The sequence below is a fragment of the Ambystoma mexicanum genome, chromosome 2q (assembly GCF_040938575.1).
Source record: "Ambystoma mexicanum isolate Mex_15411 chromosome 2q, UKY_AmexF1_1, whole genome shotgun sequence".
Taxonomy (NCBI): Eukaryota; Metazoa; Chordata; class Amphibia; order Caudata; family Ambystomatidae; genus Ambystoma; species Ambystoma mexicanum.
Window position 1 is genome coordinate 111,568,953 of NC_090924.1, and position 18,043 is coordinate 111,586,995.

An 18,043-nucleotide genomic window follows, 5' to 3' on the forward strand; every position below is an offset into this window, starting at 1 on the left:
GCAGCCAAGTGTTCCTGCTGAGGCACTGGCCTGCCTCAGTTGGTCAGGAGCTGCTGCTATTTAGTCCGTACTTCTGTTTTATGCGTGCCGAATGGAGGAAAGTTCTTTGCGTCGTAGAGGTGGATGTGGACCCAGGGAGGCTATGCATTTGTGCTATGTGGACGGTTACGGCGGAATGCCCGGTGTCGTGAAGTGATGCACAATTCAGCAGAGCGGTACAATCTTGTTAACGGTTATGCCCCCAGTGTCATGAACCCCCGTTTGCGTCCCTTCTGGATTTCGTGGTCCCTGACCCATAGGGGACTGAACTCAGTAGTACTCCCAACATGGCCGCTGAACGCAGAACGCTTTTTGCCAGTCTCTGCGTTGTACGCTCTACATTCTACAAAGCAGACACGCCCCCGCGGCCCTGCGCGTCTCAACGCTACCGCTTGCAGTAGTCGGACGTGTGTTGCCGGAGCTTGTTCATCGCTTACCTTTGATTCCTGGTTCACTGAATTCCTCTTCCTTCTTCCTTCCCCCTTGCCCTTACTTTTGCATATCTTGGATTTCCATTGCATTCGGATCTCCGAGTGCAAACCTCATTATTTCCTGGTCTTCGTCCCGGACATCTGAGCATATCCTGGAGCTGGGTCACGAACCACACGCTGGAATCCGAGGACCCACGCACGGGGTTATATAAATCCCGAACAGTGCGAAAGAAGACATCTCTGAAGATCATGAGCATACAATACAGACAGGTGAGAAGGGGGGAGACCTGTGACCCCCAGCCTTTGGGCCTTTTGCCGCTTTTGAGCATCTGCCGTTTGCTTGTTAGCTGTCCTGGCTAATCCCGGGGTGGGGGTCTGGTCGCTGGGTCTCTCTCGGTGGCTTTTCATAATCAGTTGTGACCAGATCACGCTGTTGTAGGAAGTGCCATGCTGTCTCCGGGTCGTCGAAGGTGTGCCATTGCTTATTCAGTTGGATGCACCATGCGGCTGGAAATTTTAGATAGTGTCTGTGTTGTGTAGCCTTTAGCGCCTTGAATATTGGATTAAAGCCCTTGCGGCGCCTGGAGACTTTCATCAAATAGTCATTATAGATCCTTATGTCCGCAGCATCTACTTGGATGGGGCACGCAGCTCTACAGACCTTAAGGATAGCCATCTTGTGTTGGAAGTTGAGGAGGCGCATAGTTATTATCCTTGGGTGTTCATTCAGTTGCGGTTTCGGGATCAGGGCCCGATGCACCCGTTCTATAGAAGGTTCTCGCACATTTTCGATCTGGAGGTGGTCCCGAAGGAAGTCGCACATTTACGTTTCCAGGTTTGGTCTTTCGATGTTCTCGGCAAGGCCCACCACCCCTGCAGGTTGTTACGACGGGAGCGGTTATCTTGGTTGTCAATCTTTTCCCCCTCAAGCGCTGCACCTCTCTGATGGCGCCGTCTATGTCCGACGCCATTGTCGTCCGATTGTCCTCGATTGTGCTGATTCACTGCTCGTTGTCCGTGGTTCTTTCCGGCTGGGTGGCCAGGCACGTCTGGACATCTTGTAGGTCACGCTTGATGTCCAGCACTGTGGTGTTTGTTTCCTGGGACCGCTATACGATTATCTGCATTTATGCCAATATGGCCTGCAGCTGTGTTTGGACATCCATCTCCGCTTTGTTTCGGTTGGACCTCCGTGGCAGGCTGGGTGCTTAGATTCCAGGTGGTTCTACCAAGCCTGGGGTCTGGTCCCCTACGTGCATGCCCCTCTGGCCGGTTGGATTTTGCTGTTTGTAGGTCCCAGCCCTCGGGCGGAGTTTGGGGGTGTGGCCGCTATGTCAGAGCAGGCTTTGCTGGCTCGGTGTGGGTTCGTGGGGTATATTCTGTCCGGGCCGTTGCGCTTTGTGTGCTGGCAACGCTTATTGTAGGTCATTTCCGGCTCGGGGTGTGCCGAGTGTCCACGTGGGTTCCCTCAGGGGAGAGTTGTCGTAATTGTCCTTTTCTTGCAGTTTATGCCACTGCGAGATGGGCACCTAGTGATGGCCCTCAAGTTTTAGGGAGGCCTTAGCGTCCTATTAGGGTCCTTCTGTGCTGCCCAGTGGGGCTGCTGCGCTTTAGCCGTGCGTTGGGCTCTCTCTGGCGCCATAAAACTCTGGGCTTAGGCCCTGTTTGCTCCCCTCCTCTCGCCGCTATCCGTCTGCATTGTTATGCTGGTTGTGGGGCACAGAGCTGCTTTGCGGGTGGCACATCTGCGATTACCCCCACGTGTTTGCAGAAAATGGTGCCCCTCTGTACTCTGTGAACAAGGTCCTGGTCCTTGCCTTTACCTTATTCTGTGGAGGGGGGCCTGTGTGCAGTGTGTGCTTGGTGTCCAGGTGGGCCCAGCAGAGGTGTTACTGTGCTGCTTTATATGGATGTAGGTTGGGCGTCTGACCCTCCGGTGCCATCAGCCATAGTTGTTGTTGGTCCAGGTGGCCCTCCTGCCTTGGGTACAGTTGGCCGTGCTTTGTGCTTGAGTTTTTGGGTTTCGGGCAAATCCTTTATGTCACTGGTGTTGCACCCTTGCGATGTATAATTGTAATTGCGCTTTGGAGGGCCCTGGGGTGTCGTGCCCTTCTTGTGGTACCTTTCCGTGTTGTGGGTTCTGCCTTTCGCTGCACTGTTGGAGCGCTGACTTGGGATTCTTTGTGGGTGCACCAGTCCTTAGTGGACCCCGCCGTCCGCCCCCCCACCTCAGTTATCTATTTGGCTGCTACAGATTGTAGGCTTCGTCAAGGGATGGTGGGGGGGTAGCCGAGTGGGTGCTCGTGGCGTGGGTGCCGGCCACTGTTTTCTCTCTCCCTCAAGGTGTTACTAGCCCAGTGCTCCAGCACCCTTGCGGTGTTGCTGGACACTTTTACTTCCACTTGTCTGGCGTCTGGCCTCACCTGTCACCCCGCTTACTTGTCTGCAGGTCCGGCACCTGCTGGGGGTGTATTCTGTTTCTGGGCGGTCTATCTGCTGGGCTCGGGCTCTGCGGCGGTGATCGCTCTGCTTGATGCGGGTGTAATCCTGTCGGACACCAGGGCTACTGGCTGGCGTCCCTTAGTCCCTTGCTCCGTCTGCGCCACCGATGGTGGCGGCAGCCCCTGTGTAGGATTGCAGGGTTCTGCGTATCATCCGTTGGCCAAGGCCAAGATTACACTTCTTGCTTTCCCCGCTCCTTATTCCGCCCTGTCTTGGTGCCCGCACTGCATCCCGGTTTCCAGCCCTGTGTTGCTTGTGGAGGGCTCCGGAGACCGCGGTTCTGTGTTGCAGGGCTTATCTCCCACCCCTGGGGTCCACGGCAGGCTTGCGTCTCTGCCGCTCTCGTATGCTGCAGGCCGCCTCTTCATAACGTCGGATCTGCTGCAGCAATAATCCTGATTTTCATCTCCCTGGGTTCTGACTGGATGCAATTGTTCATTCCTCCTTTTGTTTTTCGGTCAGTTCATCTTTAAGATGTCAGTATTTGCAGCTACATGCCCACTCAGGCAGGAGGTCTGTCAGCCTGCTGCCATCTTGTGTGGGCTCTCTAGCAACCCCGCCCCCTCAAAAGTTAAATAAAGTTTTAAAAAAAAAGAAATGGGGTTCGGGGGCATCGCCAAATATTTGTTTCTGTAGTATGGCCACCCAGGAAGACTTATGTCATTTCCTATTGATTTGTAAGATTTTCATGGACTTATTTTAGAAGTTGTTAAAACTGCATTTTTTTAAATCAACAACATTTGTCGATGTGGGGAGGCTTTCAGGCTCATCATCAATTGTAATGAGGTTGATTTTATTTATGATTTGTTTGATTATGTCAAGTGTTTTATGATGCTCCGTGCTAGAATCATGCATGTCTAGGTGGGTTTTATAGGGACGCCCAGAATTAGTTTTGGATAAAGGTTGTGTGATGTACTGTATGATATTATGTGCGATGGGCTGGTTGCTTTTTAGAATTGGGGCTAATGGTTGACTGATTGTATTGGAGATTTTATCGGTTGTTTTGTTGGCTCTTCATGATTGTATTTGGTGTTTTCTCGAGTTATTTGTATTGGCTGTTTTTAATGTTGATGGAGAAATCTAATTCAATAAACATTATTTGATTTATTAGGGATTTAGATAGCTGTATTAAACTCCTACATAGGATATACATTGTTTCTCTGTGGTGTATTCTTCTTTGGCGAGTGTGATATACGATGTGAGCCTACAAACTGTGTAACTATAATATATCATGGACTTTGGTAGCCCTCCTTTTTGTGTTGAACTTCACTGTTCTGTTCACTACATCTAAATTCTACAACTGTGTTATATGCATATGTGCTATGCACTCGCCCTGCTGTTATTCAATCTGGAATTGTTGGAATTATGGTATTTTTGCATAATGTATTGCTGTTGATGCAGGATATATATAAACAGAATTATTTTTTTTTTGATTAATGCGTTATGCATAATACTTTATTTAGAATGTAGCAGGAAACCTATGCTGAGTTCAGAGCCGTACCCTCGGCTCCTGACTGGAAATCATTTGTTTGTGTAATATTGTCCAGATTATTTTTTCTGAACTCACCTGTGGAAGTCTTTATGTTGTGTGTCGACTCTAAAATTTAAGGCCCATATTTCCCAAAAAGTTAGACTCAACGTCCAATTTAGTTTTTATTTATTTATTTTATTTCTATTGCTCTGCTATGGGTCAGGTCCACCTGAGTACCTTTTTCCCCCCATCACAAATATTGTATGTTTGAACTTATAAATAAAGTGTATACTTTTTCAGCATACCAGCATGGTGTATTCTTTTGTGGTGTATTTTGGAATTCATTGTACCTCCTTTCTCCTGGAGTTAAGATGGACTGCTCGGTTACACTTAATATTTGAGAGTCTGAGCGTTCCTTTTGGGAGACACACAGTTCTACCATTAGGTTAGATGATTGCAAAGCCTTCACCAGAGGGTTGTACAAAAATCTCCCTAACACTTGCCAACAATCCTTATGTTCCTGCTGTTATCGGTATGTGTTCCTGGCTCACATTCTACTGGGATAAAGGGGTGTTGCTTGACTTTCTTTGGAATGGGTCAAGGCCAAGAAGTGCCCACAGTACCTTAATATTGCCTAAGGAGTTGGTTAGGGTTCCCAAACTTCAGGTGGTACTGTAGGGCATTGCAGGCTAGAGTTATGGTCTACTAGCACAGGAATTTGATGGAAAAGCAATGAATGATTCTGGAGAATGAGATTCTCTCTGGATTCGGTAGGAGGTGGTTTTTTGCGTTTCTGCAGGGAGGATCCTGGGGAGGGTTAGCACTCCTTCCATGTTGGTAGTGCTTTGGGAACATTGGAGGGAAATGACACATGCAGCTTGTCATTGTGGCCCTCTCCACCGAGTAGTATCTGGGGCCCCACTGATTTGGGATGCCACTCCTTACCCAGTTGATTCCCAGGGTGGTGCGAGGCTCAGGTCGAGAAAGTAGAAAAGGTTTGGAACAAGTGAACATTCTTAGGCCTTCACCAATAGGAGAAGGTGACAGGAGGTTGTTGTCAGTACTTCTATATTTGCAATTGAAGGGGTTCTAACAGATGTCTACTGGGGTGGAGATATCAGTAGACAACTACCACTATTTGAACCTCTGTTGGATTCCTTTGTGAATAGCTAAGCAGGTGATTTCTCTGATTAACAAAGCATTGATATTATTGAAGAAGGGAAACTCCTATAAGGCTCAGTCAGAAGGGGAAATAGATCTTGGTAGACCACTCACTGATCATTTTTAGCATCTATTATGTGAAAAAGCTTTTTCCTTTTCTACAGCATGCCAATATAAGACACATTGCGTAAAGTTTTTACCGAGATGTCAGTATATACTCTTCATGTTTTTGGCAGGACGTTCAGAAAAATGAACCCCAAGTGTTGGATGAAATGTGGAGAGGTAGAAACATACTGGCATATGCGATGGCATTGTGAAAAGTCCAAAGTATAATGGAAGGAAGGCCTGGGGCTGTTTAGATTCCGGGGGGGATTTTCAATAACCATGGACCTCTTATTAAAGCTATTTGTCTTCCGAGGGGTAGATGATTATGGATAACCACTTCCACACAAGACAGTTTGCTTCAGGCAGCCAAATCTTGATTTGTAATGATATAGAAGCGTCCATGCCTGCCCACAAAAAATAGTGGTTTATCCAAGTGTAGGAACTGGACTGAATGGAGAGATTAACACGTATCTGACGAAGCAAAGGTGAAAGTGCAGGGGGAGTGGAGGTAATTCGTAGAGACAAATGGATTTCAGAGGATTAAGACCCCCAGACTGTTGTACCCTACAGGGAAGGAGTGCTTGGGGAGTGATTTATTAATCACAGTTTCTTCTAAAGGAAGATGGATTGGGACTTCAGGAGGGGAGAGGCGGTGGGAAAACATGTAGTACGAGATGGGTAGAGAGATATTATAATGGGAAGCTCAAACTTTCAGGGTGTGCAAAAGTCAAAACTGAGGGTTCTGGGATACGCTGAGAATGTGTTCTGTTAAATGAAACTTGACTATGTCTGGGGCGGGCTACCAAAAACATACATAATCTCTCCCCATTGTTAGTGGATATTACATTTGCTAATTATGAGTGAGGCCAATTAGAAGGAACGTGTGTGCAGTTTCTTTTAATAGTCTCGGGGTGTGGAGAAAGATAGGGCCCTTTTATTAGGCATGTTTTGATTGATTTTATGCATTCTAATCGCAAAACAATGAATACAATTTCAAATGCAAAAACAAAATCCAGAAAATGCAACCACAGATTTCTGTAAATCGAAAAAGAGTGTTCTGAATGCACTGCTGAAAGATGAAGCTATTCCATTTGGACCTTTAGTACTATGATCAGGGCCACCAGCTATTTAAATGAAATCATCTCCACAGGCATTACACCTTTATGGAAACAACTGCTTAATAATTCCTCCACAAACTGCTGTGAGCAGCCTTTACCAGGGAAAAAGAAATGAACCTTCGGGTAGCAGGGTGAGTATTTCCCTGCAGGCTACCACGGGGGTTGTTCTTACCATCTGCTGCACTGACAAAGAAGTTGTAGTCCTCCTGGGATCCGACTTTCATCTGTGCTCCTCTGCCAGACTTCCTCCAGTTGAACATGTCCAAGGCCCTCTCGTCACCACTCACAGCCGCCTTCGCCAGCAGTGTCACGTCCCTATGGGCAGTAAGAGTATCAATTAGTGGGAACTTCGCTCTCCCTACCATGACAACCTTTGTCCCTCAGGATGCCAAGCATTTGGAGTTGCCTCACGCAAATCAGTTCTCTTTATACAAGAAGCATAAACATGTAATTGGGTACCACAATCACTGGTTGCTGAAGAATAAATACACGCTTTCAAATATTTAAAAACATAGTATTCTTAAAGTGGTTCTACTTTTTCCCCTATGATATTATAAAAGGAGCCGTGGGACGATCATTTTTCCATCAGAGAGATCTACCTCTGGGCTACCAGACCCTTTAGAACCAGTTTGTCCTTAGCAACCGCCTGAACAGCTACAGACCAACAATTTCCTTTCAAAACAATGTTTTATTTTAGGCAAGGTTATATATTATTCACATTGGATTATTATTCCTATACATTGGAGGATTCACTGTGTGTGTATAATATGTTTTATAGTCGTTAGTGTAGGGTTTGTTGCAAACTACGCACTAAATACATAAATAAACAATTAGCCCAAAGCACGCATGTTGCCTTTTTCTTACAGGACTGTGCTATTTAATGCATTGCTTCTTCAACCCATGCAGATCGCTCTCAAGGCTGTTGATAACTGCATACTGGTTTCATCCTTATTATGGAGCATCAATGCATTATAGTCCGACAGCCTTGGGGTTTGTGTAACAAATAATTGAAAAGTTAAGGTGGGTTTAAAACTCTATAGAAATCATGTTAGTGTGGCACAAGCTATCCCTCAGCCAGCACAACTCCCTAGCAATACCCTGGATTTTGTAGCTAGTGGATTTTATGCAGAGTCCCTATAGGAAACGCCAAAGCCATCCACTTGCCCGTCCTTTGTCTCTGCTGTCCTCTGGTTACATTACTAGATAAATAGTGTGTTTTTCTAGAACCTCCTGCATCCACTGCTCTCCAGGTCACTTAAGATAAACCACTATTAGGTAAAAACAATCATGGCGTTCTATTTCTTTACAGTCATGCGAGTATGAAAAGCAAGTGATGAAAAACAAATATACAAAAAGGGTTTAAAACATTAAGTGTTGTGAACGCTAGACAAGGATCTACTAATCGCATATTACAAATGATTAAACAAAGTTTGTGTAGAATTATAGTTCATTACCTGTTATTTGTATGCCAGTAAGATAACTCAGGGGGTTATGCGCTTGCTGGTAAGACTTGAGTGGGATCTGCTGGTTGAAATCCCAGCATGGTCAACTTGGGGGGTAAATAATAATTGTCTATAAAAATCTTCTATGTACAATGCTTAGACAAAAGTGCAATATACATGCCAAATTATTATTACTATTGGGAGTAGTAGTATGTCGTGATCGCATGGCTATAAAGAAATAAAATGGCTGCCGGCTTCTATTTATGGTTTAAATATATTCTTTACATTTATTGAGGTTTATGTCTATGAACATTGTGAGTCGTTTTTGTGAACAGTTAAGAGAACTGATTTACTCAGCAGCTCATTTTACGAATGGTTTGTTCTAATGTATCTTGAATGCTGAAGAATGTTCTATTGTTTACCCACACTTCCCCCTTTCACTTTTAGGTACTGGGGAGCGTCTTTTTGCCAAATGCATGGCAAGGCTATTATGAGCAATTACAATGGCACTGAGACAGAGGATTACATTTAATTGACTCTTCTGGTGGTCCAACAAATACACATTGTCCATATCTTTGGTCACTCATGCTTTTTGCCTCAAACTATTAGCTTTTTTTGCAGAGCTCAAGGATGAAACTATTGGAAAGGGAACTCATAATTTAGCTCATAATTTTGACGATCTTTAAGATGAGATGATGAGATGCTCAGCCTCCCCCTAACTCCCCCTCGTATAAGGGTATAAGGTCTGAAAGGATGCAACAAGGTGAAGCAGGCATAAAACAGCGAAGCAGCATTTGAAAAGTGATGGCATTTGTATTTATTGAATAGAAGAAATGGTACTTTCGTCCAATTACCGTTCGTGGGAAGTGTCTGGGATCCACATATAGACACACCAAAAGGTTTCAGAAATAAACAAAGATGTATTAAAGATCTGGTAAACCTGTGGCAAAGCAATAAACAGTAAGGCTGTGAAATAAACGTCATGGTGTGTATTCACCAGGACGTGGGCAGCGAAGAAGATGATTCTCTGAGAACTTTTAGAATCCAAACTAAGTCCTAACATTTCTCAGCAAGACAGTGCGAGGTCTCTCCCGCAGACTAAAGCGATAAGCATTTGGTTTATGGTCTTGGCTGTAAAGCTTTCGCCCACAGCCTTATTACCTCTTTCTCTCGGGGACTCCCTGTATTCTTAATTTCAGATTCAAACAGTTCCCGCACCACCAGGGAGGGGAATCTTCTGGGACTCTGCTGCGGATGGAGCCTATCGGTGGGCTCTGTAGGTGGTATTGCAGTGGAGCTGGCCTGCAACCAAGGCCTGGAGCCGCAGGAAGAATGGAGGCCGCCATAAGGCCCTATAAGGGTACAATATAGACATCTACCACCCCCTCTAGCTTCAATATACTGGTTCAGTAGGCACCTACTCCAGTCACTCCCACACGTCATGCCCCAAGTCTTGGTCCTACATACCTTTCACTTAATCTTTGCTCCCAGTGGGATGCGAGTTGGGTGTGTGCCCGAAACCCATTGGGATTAATCACCCGAAGGATAGCGGACCATGGTCTGATGTGGTAAACGGGGGGGCCTTTGCAGCATGAAGTGCCTAAAGATGAAGGTAACACTGCAACTGTACCCTCTGGTGTGAGCTTGTCTGCTTCAACTTCTGGGAATGGATGCAACGCACTGAAACCTGTTGCTAGGCCAAGGTTGAGGACTAGTATGAGAAAAACACTAGCACAGTTCATGGACCAAAGTTATGTACTGATAGTCTTTCGTTCTCTTTCTTTCTCTCACTCCCTTTCCTTATGCTTAAGCCTGGTCATACAAATCTAGAAAGCCCATCTGTTGATCTCAGAAAAAACGGCAATCTGTGCCATTCCATGGCATACATATTTATTAGCAAGACGAGACTAGAAAAAAGGTATCTCCCATGCAAGACAATAAAACACAAGTAATTCAACACCCATTATGCTCTGCCCATGCCAAAATGTATGACGAATGAAATCAAAGAGTAGGCAGCAAAAAAATAATACAAATTTCCCTTAACTATGAGGCACTCTTACCACTGGCCTCAGGAGACAGCTACCATTTAACTTTCTAATTTTGCCACTCTCCTACAGTGTCTCTCATTCCCTCAAATAGATGAATTGTACATCCGCTGAAACAAGGATGAGGGAACTGGCAGAGATGGAGAGGGCAGTCTCGGGACTCATTTACCATAAGCAAAGTGGCAAGGATTATTGGAATCATGAACCTTTGGTTCAGAGAAAGGGCTGCTGAGATATGAAAACCGTTAGTATGTTGGTTGGCAACCTGAGAGCCATCTCAAACGTGACTCTAACTTGATCAAGTGCTGTGTTTGGTCAGCCTGCTTACACTCCAGCCAGTCAGAAGCAACAAACTTCAGGTGTGTGTTTTAGGTGATCCGGGTAGGGCCCAGAATCCCTTAGACAAGTCTCAAACGCCTTTCACACAGCGAGAGGCCCATAATGAAGCCCCCCTTCCACTCCAACTGTTTGACCCCATATATTGTGCTGAGGCAGCTCCATAACTTGCGGTTCAGATCATACTGAAACCCTGCAATCTTTTTTCGTGGTGAGCTAGATCAGATGAGGAAGAGGAGAGGCACAAAGGGATTTCTCAAAGTGCCACACATAGCTGTGCAAGTTTGGACAGATTTGGAGAATGTGTGCCCCCTATTTGATTATATAAAACATTGCTGTTCTGCTGTCTGTCAGGACCTGCACAGATTGGTTCATTAAGTGGAATTCGAATGCCTGAAGGGCCCTGAATACTGCCAGAAGTTCCAGCATATTGATGTGGTTCTGAGATGCTACGCGAGACCACAGACCCTGAGCTGTGTGGTGAAGGTAATGGGCCCCCACCCAGCAAGAGGCGTCAGTTGTGATAATCGCCTCTATCTCTGGATCGTAAAAGGGTTTCCCCTTTAGAAGATTCTCTCTCATCCACCAGCGAAGATTTTGTACCAGTGTTGGCGAAACGTCCACTAGATCATCCCACTGACCGCTTGCCTGAGACCATTGTTTCGCCAACCACTCCTGCATGGGTCGCATGCACAGGCGCGCGTGAGGAACCAGGTAAATGCAAGATGCCATCATGTCTAGAAAGCGCATCACTTTGCGCACCCTTATCTGGCGGCCGGCCTAATAATGTGGCATTTGCAACAGCCTATTTTGGACTCTTTCCTCTGACGGAAAGACCAACCCCTTTTATGTGTTTAAGAAAGCTCCTAGGAACGGTCTGGTTGTGCTTGGCACTAGGCTTGATTTCTTCTCATTGATGGAGAAGTCCAAATGAAAGAGAAGGTTTATAGTCCTTTGAATGTTTTGTGTGCAAATTTGGGGGGACTCCCCTGTAATGAGCCAGTTGTCCAGGTAAGGGTACACTGGGATTGCCTCCCTGCGCAGGTGTGCTGCCACCACCGCCAGTACCTTTGTGAATACTCTTGGAGCAGATACTATACCGAAGGGTAGCACTTTGAATTGGTAGTGCTTGTTCACTATCTTGAAACTCAAGAACGCTGGGAACATTGAGATATGAATATAGATATCTTTCATATCCAGTATTGCCACGTAATCAACCTTTTTTAGTAGAGGGATTACCTCTTGTAGCGTAGTCATGCAGAACTTTTGTGACTTTACATATTTGTTTGCAGGGCGCAAATCTAATACTGGGCGCATGGTCAGATCTTTCTTTGGCACAAGGAATTAAGTTGAATAAATACCCTGATTTACCTGGTTGGCCGGGACGATTTACATAGCGTCCTTTAGTAGAAGTGTGGCGACGTCCTCGAGGAGGATACGCTGGTCTTCCTTTGAATGGATCTTCTGTCGTGGGGGATAGTTTTGGGGTAGTTGGAGGAGCTCTATACAGTATCCGCCTGCTACTGTGGAAAGCACCCATCCGTCTGAGATGATTCACTCCCATGCACGGGTGAAGCTGGAAATGCGCCCTACTGGAGAGGCATGGGAGGGCACCCAAATTGGATAGTCACTATTTTTGTGGAGGGGTAACCCCTCGAGAGGAGTTGAACCCTGCCATGAGCTCGGGATCTACCGGACCTCTAGGACAGTTCTGGGAGGACTGACCTTGATTATTTCCCCAAGGAGCCCCTTGGCTTGGATTGTAATTGGACCCCCGTTGTGAACCTTGGCCGCGAAAATGGCAAAAATTGCCATTACCCATCTGGCTGGGTAGTTTGTTGGTGAGCTGCCCCAAAGATTGATGTGTGTCATACTCCTCTTTGGCTGTCTTAAGGCATCCTCGACAGCCTTGCCAAAGAGCACATTGGGTTCAATAGGTATGTTAATCAGGGTGGCCTGCGTTTCTGGTTTAGACCCCGATTGCTACAGCCACGCGTGACGTTGATACCACTAACCTGTGCAATAATCCTTCCGGCGTAGTCCGCAGCATCAAGGTTTGTCTTAAGTAAGCAGCTTGACACTGATCTGCCTTCTGCGGCCACCTGTGCTAGCTGGGAATTCAGAGGTTCCGGGGCAGACGACAGGAAGGCCGACACTTCCTCCAATTTGTGGCAGTTGTAACTTGCCAAAATGTTGCATTGTTTGGAATTCTGGTCTGGTAAGCCACGAAGGAGACAGTCTTTCTGCCCATTGTGTAAAGCTTCTTCCTTTCCTTGTCAGACGGGGCCTCAGAGGAAACAAGGGGGATGCCCGCTCTCTTCCTAGTTGTAGTTACGACTAACGAGTCGGGCTTCAGCTGACCTAATATACAGTGGGTCTGAAGGTGCGGGTTTAAATAGCTTCTCTATACAGGGGTTTACAGCCCGTGTAAGGTTAGGGGTCTCCAATGACAGCTTTATTGTGCGCTGTATTGACTTGAGGAGAGGAATAAACTGTGCCACTGTCTTCTTGTCACCAAGGACTTGTTCTACAAAATCCTATTCTCTTGTGCCTCTTGGGTCTCTATTTGAAAGTGCTCTGCCGCCTTGGCTAGCACTTCATTCAGAAGGGGTTGGTTGTCAATTGGAAAATCGGTGATAGGGGAGTCCTGATCAATAGCTGAGTCTATAGGATACATAATGGCCTCTGGGTCAGCCTCTTCGCTTCATCGTCCCAATAATAAGGGTCTGCTTCATCCTCCTTGCACTGAGGGTCTGCTGCCTCTAAAATAGAGAGGTCTTCGTGTTCGGAGTCCGAGTCATAGGGCTCTATGACTGTGCTACGCACTGGAATTTCGGTACGAGAACTTTTAGTAGGGGGTTGAGAAGGTTGAGCAGAGACTTGTGACCAAGAGGGAGCAGTAGTGGGGGGAGTGGAGTGGAAACTCTCGAAATAGGCAGTGTCCTCTTCGTAGAAATTGGCCATTAAAGGACAATCTCCTCATGACCCTGTCTATGTCTCGTGCTGACCACTGTGCCGAACTTGGGATGACCAATGGTTGGGAAGGAAGTCCCAAATCTTCATTTGTGGGAGGAAGTACCCCAGATTGTTTAGGCCTAGCCTCTAGGGGTTTATCCTTATGGGGGATGGGCCTAGATTCTTGAGTTTTATCTTTATGAGGGGTTTTCTCTCTATGAGGGCTCTTATCGCTATGAGGGGTCTTTGGGGACTTCTATTTGTGCTCTTTATACCACCCCTGGTGCCCAGAGCCACGTTTAACTGACTGTTTGGGGCCTGAAATCTGACCTGACACAGAGTGTCGATTTTCGGGTGTCGGTAGGGCTGAGGCCTCGTCTGCGGACGATCGGCCCTCGGTGGGGGTTTTACGCGCAACACCCGCGTCATCTTTCGATGGTAGGGCCCTGTCGTGCAGAGAGCTCGAGCGAGAGTGCCCAGAGGACAGGGACTCAACGGACCTTTCCCTGGGTGTTGTGCGTTGTCGACCGCCCGACCCATGTGTCGCGTCTCGACCTGGGGTTATGTGTTTAGTGGTGGATGGAATTGGGAATGTATCGCTTCAGCCGCTGGGTGTTGTCCCCAAAACAGGGCTGCCAGCCTGTCCTCCAGGGTCGGGGGCCAGCGCTTGGATAGCCGAAGATACCCCGTCGCCCTTGCCATCCGAAACGGCAGCGTTGCTGTCATTACTGAAAGCACCTTCTACCTCCATGTCCTCGAGTTGCCTGCCGTAGTGGGCCCAGCATTTTGTCGATCGGTCCTTTAAAGTCTTCGGCTTGAAGAGCCTACACGCTCAACAAGACCCCTCGACGTGATCTCTTGGGAGACACAAGTTACACACAAAATGCTTATCGACCCACATTTTCTATTGCACTTGGGGCAGAATTTAAAGGGGGTCTTGTCCATAACTAAAAACTATGGCATCTGGGCGAAAGTAGTGTAAGAAAAGGGGCATATACATCCTAAAGTGACTACCCCCTTCTCTCCCTACTGTATGGGCCGACGCCTGAGGCGGCCTTCCAAGGCCGAAAGGTCAGTTGCTGTAGTCTTTCGATAGGCAGTCATTTTGTCTTCACCAGCGTGATATTTCGATAGTCGGTGAAATAAAGGATAGAAAGTATGAACTATCAGTAATTTAAATAAGTAAATGGCTCTACGCCGAAAGAGTAACTCCAATACACTGTCAGGGTTCCATTGAATGCCTCGTTGGATAGACATAGACAGAGCTCGCGCAATAACAAACTACCTAGTAACCCCAGGGGAGCAAACGTTTTTGGTTCCAAATCAAGGTGTCTGCTAAGCCTCAGAACCGTGCTGCATTGTTTCTGGCGCGTCCTTTTACAGAACACTATGGGTTGCCATGGAAACGCTGACAGCCATGGTATTCGCGTAGGTACTCCGGCCTACGGCGCCATCCTGTGCGTACGGTCAGGTGACCAGTACTTAAGCCGCGCCCCCGCGCACGGCGGTGCTTCTGAATTGTCTGTTTTCAAAGCTACGTACCTTGTGCCTTGTCTTCTTGGCTCCTTGAATCCCCGGCCCGCCTTGTGACTTCCTTGCTTCCTTCTTGTCATTGCTCTCAAGTCTTACCTGCTCATACCAGACCCGGAATGTCCACGGACTGCATTTGTCTAATCCCTCAAGTCTTACCTGCTCATACCAGACCCGGAATGTCCACGGACTGCATTTGTCTAATCCCTCAAGTCTTACCTGCTCACAGCAGACCCGGAACGGCCACAAACTGCAGTTATCTCATTTCACAAGTCTTACCTGCTCGTCATTACAATCGGAAAACCCACGGACTGCATACATCTCATCTCTTGAGTCTTACCTGTGTCATATCTTCTTTCTGGAACTGTCAAAGACACTTCTGGAACATTCAGGATTGTCGCACATTGGCGCAAGGACCTAAGGACACCAGCGCAATGGCGCCCGTATCAATTAACTCTTTAGGCGTCCTTGTGCCGGCGGGTATAGGAAAACAAAACATTGTGTTTCCCGGACTGCCACTCCATTTCCAACTCTCCTGCAACACCTATCCAGGTCACTCATTTGGTAAGCACAAGTCTATTAGTTTCTTACTTTCTTGCTATTGCTGTACTCCTGGTAACAGTTACTTTCCTTGTTTTCAAGGTACTCACCAATCTAACTTGGAACTATTCAGTCCCAGTCTGATTTTCTCGTTTGTGAGTATCAGTTCAGTATCTTGCTTTGGAGAGTCCATTGCCTTAACCCACATGTTAATATCTGGTTAATTTTTCTCTTGCAGACAGCTGTTGGAGTACCAGGGTGCACCATATTTTCAGACAATACTCACCTCAATCTGTCCTTTTGTACTCTTGAGGGGAATATTGTCAGAAAGCCTAAATTGCATCACAACGTGTCAAGCCACCCCTACTATACTGTGCCCTTGTGTCATAACATACACGCGTCCGTCCAGAATGGCAGAAAAAAACAATCTGAGGGACCTCGACACGTGAGGGATCATGGGTACAGTGGACACCACACTAGGGATAGTATTACTGGCATGCCCTATCGACGTCCCTTTTCGAGTTTCGAAAACAACAACTGTAATACTCCGCAGCTTCCACTAGATGTCAGCCTATGCACAGCATGGGATCTAAGCAGATTCCACAAGCCTTAGAAATTATATATAAATATATATATATATATGTATATACATATACATATATATATATATATATATATTTGGATAACATATCACTTTGACAGGTTATCATCTCTCTATTCCTTAAGAATTTACACTTTGCATAGCTACACGTAGGGAGAGCGGTTAATTGCAATTTATAATCCCCCTTTTTAATATGTCCAATATGTCCACACTGTGTCTCTGTAATTTAGCTTTCATATATTTGCACTCTGCGTGCTCAACAATATGCCCTGATGTCCCCTATGCTTCTGGGTGGACTCACAGGTCTTCACTGGTGGTGATTCACTCTCTCTTGCGGTCTGCAAATGAAAGATTCCAGCCTGCCTTCTCCTCACGGCTTCCTTCTCTTCGCTTGCCGGTCCTACACAGCTTCTGATGGACACGCCTGCTTTCCTCTCAGCTCCGTTAAGTGGAATGCTGCGAATGCCCAGGAGTCCCTCATCGGCTCCGGACGTTCCCGTGCGGTTCTTCGGTTTGCAGCTTCCTTCTTAGTCTGTGAGCCGCATGGTTTCTCCACACTGGTTCCTGCTCGCTGGTTTCCTGCTCGTCGCAGCAAGGTTCAGCTCTCACTCGCCAGTCGCCGCACCAGCTGTTCATGTCTCTTGGTTTGGGCTGCTTATATTTACCAGGCACAGGTGTTTTCCCAGGAAACACTAGAACGCTTGTTGAGCTTGTGATCTCTTTTGCTCCAGCCTCTCTTCTTCATCCCAGTATTCAGAGGATTCTAGGAACCGAAGTCCTTATGTGGCAGTTCACTTGTGGAATTTGAATAAGCATACAAATATTTTTGATGACAAGTTAGTTCTATTTGATGTATAAGTGGAATTGTCAAAGGCGATTCCATCAGATTGGTGAGGTTGATTGATAGGGTTTCCATGTTCTTCATAGGAAAATGAGGAGATGCATGACAATCTATGAGGGTTTAAGTGAAAGGGGAGGAATAACATGTCTCTTCCGATGGAGCCATGACATCACTCCGGAGGCTATCTCCTCCCATGTGATCCTCCCTCATATAGCCACCCCTAAGGTCAGGATTAGGTAGCGGCTGCCATCCTCTGTCTACATGAGAGGAGGTTACCTCTGGGAGATCAGTGATGACTCCACCGGATTCATCACACTGCTCACATTTAATCCCCATCCTCCTGCTCCATCTGGTTCTATTTGAATAGAGTTTGGTTCCCCGGGTAAGGTATTCTACTTCTTGACTGGGCCTACTTCCCATGTAGAAGCCTTGCCAGGACAGGTCAATCCTAATGGCTCCAAAACAGTGGATAATCGATACCTTTAAACCTTAGATCATCCATGTTGGACTGCACCCTTTTATTTTGATAACCCTTTCACGTGCACCTCGAGTAGAAGGCAGGGCATGCACTGTAGGTTCACCCTTTATACTAGCTCTTGGAAACCTGTACATTTCCAAGCGCTCAGTTCTTCATTCCTTTATTACAATTGGAAGTGTGCACACTTCTCTCGATTGTCAACTCAAGTGAGTGGGGTGTTTCAATACATACCACTTTGCTTCAATGCACCTCACAATCATGGCAGGATATACTGCACAAGTCCAATTTTGAACGGCAACTCTTGAATAGGAGTATGCAACTACAGTAAAGCACTTTCTGGGATTGAAATACCTACATAGGAGAGTGCAACTAGATCCTCGGCCACAGAACTGGCAAACACCTACTCGGATTAACATATTTACACAGGAGGGCGCATTTAACTCCTCAA

The 18,043-nt window shown here is 46.6% G+C and overlaps 1 protein-coding gene across 2 annotated transcripts in view; it reads right to left on the reverse strand.

The window, feature by feature from the left end:
• Positions 1-18,043, reverse strand: part of IFT140 (intraflagellar transport 140) — a 2,226,364-nt gene that overhangs the window by 1,788,658 nt on the left and 419,663 nt on the right. For both annotated transcript variants that reach the window (XM_069646971.1, XM_069646972.1), the window contains exon 5: positions 7,000-7,142. In XM_069646971.1, coding sequence (XP_069503072.1) covers positions 7,000-7,142 — 143 coding nt within the window. The remainder of the gene's footprint in view (positions 1-6,999; positions 7,143-18,043) is intronic.